The sequence below is a fragment of the Protomyctophum parallelum genome (genome assembly GCF_964188405.1).
Source record: "Protomyctophum parallelum genome assembly, chromosome: 1".
NCBI classification, from domain to species: Eukaryota; Metazoa; Chordata; class Actinopteri; order Myctophiformes; family Myctophidae; genus Protomyctophum; species Protomyctophum parallelum.
This window is the reverse complement of record NC_139697.1, coordinates 29,152,346-29,155,588: the sequence shown is the minus strand read 5'-3', so window position 1 is coordinate 29,155,588 and position 3,243 is coordinate 29,152,346. Positions and strand designations below refer to the sequence as shown.

At 47.2% G+C, this 3,243-nt stretch overlaps 1 protein-coding gene across 1 annotated transcript; it reads right to left on the bottom strand.

Annotated features, from left to right (window-relative positions):
• Window positions 1–1,247: 1,247 nt before the first annotated feature.
• LOC310872342 (citrate synthase, mitochondrial) lies at window positions 1,248–2,845 on the bottom strand. Its single transcript, XM_083784123.1, has one exon. The coding sequence runs from the start codon at window positions 2,752–2,754 to the stop codon at window positions 1,342–1,344; it is 1,413 nt and encodes a 470-aa protein (XP_083640249.1). The 5' UTR covers window positions 2,755–2,845; the 3' UTR covers window positions 1,248–1,341.
• Window positions 2,846–3,243: the final 398 nt, after the last annotated feature.

Sequence of the window (3,243 nt, the reverse complement as noted above, 5' to 3'; positions counted from 1 at the left end):
CAACCTTAGGCATGGGTGCCAACATTGGCACAGCAGAGGGTGAACACTGGCACACTGGCATAAGTGTGAGAGATGATTTCTATTTAAATTTTAAATGTATATAAAAAGGTTTAAAGTTAAATTAAGTCCACTCACATCTGCATACAAATTACATCCTGCACATAATTCTACATTCATTTAAACTCACATTCATTGAACTCTGACTGGGGAGACAGTGGTACAGATACAAATTTAGTCTAAAAATGTTTTTAAAGGAGAAAAAATTAAGGTTGCTATGTGTGTATGAACAATCAATATCGGATGGAAATATATAATTTGGATGTGGTGTCATGATTAAACGTAATGTCGATATGGCACACTGACTATCAAGAAAATAAAGACACAGCACTTCATGTCAAAAAGGTTGCAGACCCCTGGTGTAGGGGGCTAGGCATGAGATATTTCACAGCCTGGGGGGCTGAGGCTCTGGAACAGCTTGCCCCCCTTTGGATGCAGTCGCTGCGATGGATCGGTAGATGCAGTAAAGGGGTCTACAGATAAGTTATCTATAGATATAGTACAGTGGTCTACATATGCCTTAGTTGTCTACAGATGCACAAGAGTGGTGTGTGGTCTACGTATATATATATAGTACAGTTGTCCACAGATTCACTAAAGTTATCAATATAGTACAGTGGTCTACAGATGCACACTCCTCCGAAACAGGTTGATGACTACAGGTATTTGGATCTTCTTCCCTAAAGGACTTTCAAAGTAGGAAGGGTATGGCCTGGTCAGCTTGTCTGCTACATTTAAGTGTGCAAACTTAAAGAAGAGGAAGTTTGCCATTACATTCAAAGTCTATGGCTAGGGCAAAAGCTTGACGCACAAAAGGAGTTCTTCACAGTATTGTACAAAAAAGGTTCTTTACTTTGATCAAAAAACAATACAAAAACTTATTTCCTTTCTGTGTGTACATGTGGTCAAAAACTGTGTTGCTCCAAAGCTGCTTCACTTCACACTGCCAGCAAACCCCCCAGACAATATGAGTTGCTAATCAACATGGCAAGGAGCATCCCAGTGGCTAAGGCTCATTAATACAATTAACTCAGAACTCACATAGTTGCATTCTACAGGTCATGTTAACCTCCTAATATCACACAGGTGCATTGTATAGGACTCGTTAACCCCCACTATGGCTCTTACATTTTGGCTCTTTTTAAATTGAGATTAAAAGCGTACTGTGTCTTTGAATCCCATTTCCCTGGGGTTGGGAAGGACAGGGGTCATCGTTTGTCTGATGTGTGATGCTTCTTCCTTATCTCCCTTTACACTAACCCCCCACACCCATCGACCTGTTCTTCAACCTGACTTAAACCCCACCAACCCCATCAATCCATCAGTGCTCATGGACTTGGGACGCTCCAAGGGGAATCCCAGGGCTCTGCTCCACACCAACTGGGCGAGCACACCCAGGGCTCGGGAGACGCCAAACAGCACAGTGTAGTAATTCATCTCAGTCATTCCATAGTACTGCAGCAGTACTCCACTGTGGGCATCCACGTTGGGCCAAGGGTTCTTTGCCTTGCCTTGCTCCAGCAGGACATTGGGAACAATCTTATAGAGCTGAGCCACCATCTTGAACAGGGGGTCGTTGGGCAGGTGCTTCAGGGCAAACTCCCGCTGACAGGTGTAACGTGGGTCAGTCTTCCTTAAGACAGCATGGCCGTAGCCTGGCACAACCCTGCCAGACTTGAGTGTGTTCCAGATGTAATCCCTCATCTTCTCATCAGACACCTCTCCACCGAGCTCTTTCTGCAGAGCTGTCAGCCACACCAGCACCTCCTGATTGGCAAGACCATGCAGCGGACCGGCCAGGCCATTCATAGCTGCACTGAAGGACAGGTAGGGGTCAGACAGGGCACTGCCTACCAGGTGGCTTGTGTGGGCACTGACATTGCCTCCCTCATGGTCACTGTGGATGGTGAGGTAGAGTCTCATGAGCTCAGTGAACTGGGCGTCTGGGTAACCCAGCATGTTGGTGAAATTGTGGGACCAGTCTAGGTTGGAGTCGATTGCTCCAATGCTGCTTCCCTCTCGGTACAGGTTGCGGTAGATCTTGGCGGCGACGCAGGGCAACTTGGCGATCAAATCCATGGAATCTTCATAGACAAACTCCCAGTACTTCGCCTTGTTGACACCCTCGGAATAGGCCCGGGCAAAGCTGCTCTCGCTGTTCAGAGCTGTGATAGCGGCACTGAACTGAGACATGGGGTGCAGGTTTGTGGGGAAGTTATCCAGCATGGTGACAACGTGAGAAGGGAGAGCTGCTCTCTTGGCCCATTCTTTTGACACCCAGTTCACCTGCTCCTCGGTGGGCACCTGCCCTGTGACAAGCAGCCAGAATAGGCCCTCGGGCAGTGGCTCCTGACCTCCTGGACCTTTGGGCAACAGTTCTTGGCATTCTGGAATGCTGTAGCCCCGGAAACGGATTCCCTCATCAGGATCCAGCACTGAAGTCTCATACACCAGACCCTTCATTCCCCTCATCCCACCATAGACCATGTCAACCGTAATCTGTCCGATGTTGGTTTTGCCATACTGCTGTTTGAAGTTCTTGATCCTGGTCTGTTCTTTGGGGATAAGGTCTGACAGAACATCCTTCAGATTAGTACTCGTTGATGCGCTGGCATGTCTGGCAGCCACAAGGACACCAGTGGCATTCTTTGAATTAAGGAGTTTCGGCGCTAGCCGGCTGAGAGACAGAAAGGACATGGTGCGTGCGTCGGTGTCGGTTCCTGTGGTTGATTAATTAAGTCAGAAAGCCGGTGCCAGTGCACCGCGGAGCTGCTTGAAGGTGCCCCTCCAGAAATTTGTGGCTTCATCATTTTATAGTAAACATGCCACACAGTCTTCAGTGACATCAAGTGTGACATCAAGTGACATCAAGTGTAAGTGTCAAGGAAAATCGCCTAATATGGCCTCAAAGATGTTCGCCAGGGATTTGGGGACCACGATGTCCTCCTCCTCGTCCTCTTCCGAGCGCCACAGCTGTGAGAAAGCCGAAGGAACGGTTATCGAGTTTTTTTGGATTGATTGAGTAGTTTATTGAACATAAATGTAAAAAAACAGTGTGTGTCAGGATATGTGGGGCCGTCAGGTTCAGCGTCTCTCTCTCTCTCTCTCTCTTTGAAAACAAGACCTCTTGAATACAAAATGAAAGACACCGTTAAAAAGAAAAACAAAACAACAACATTGCTTTAA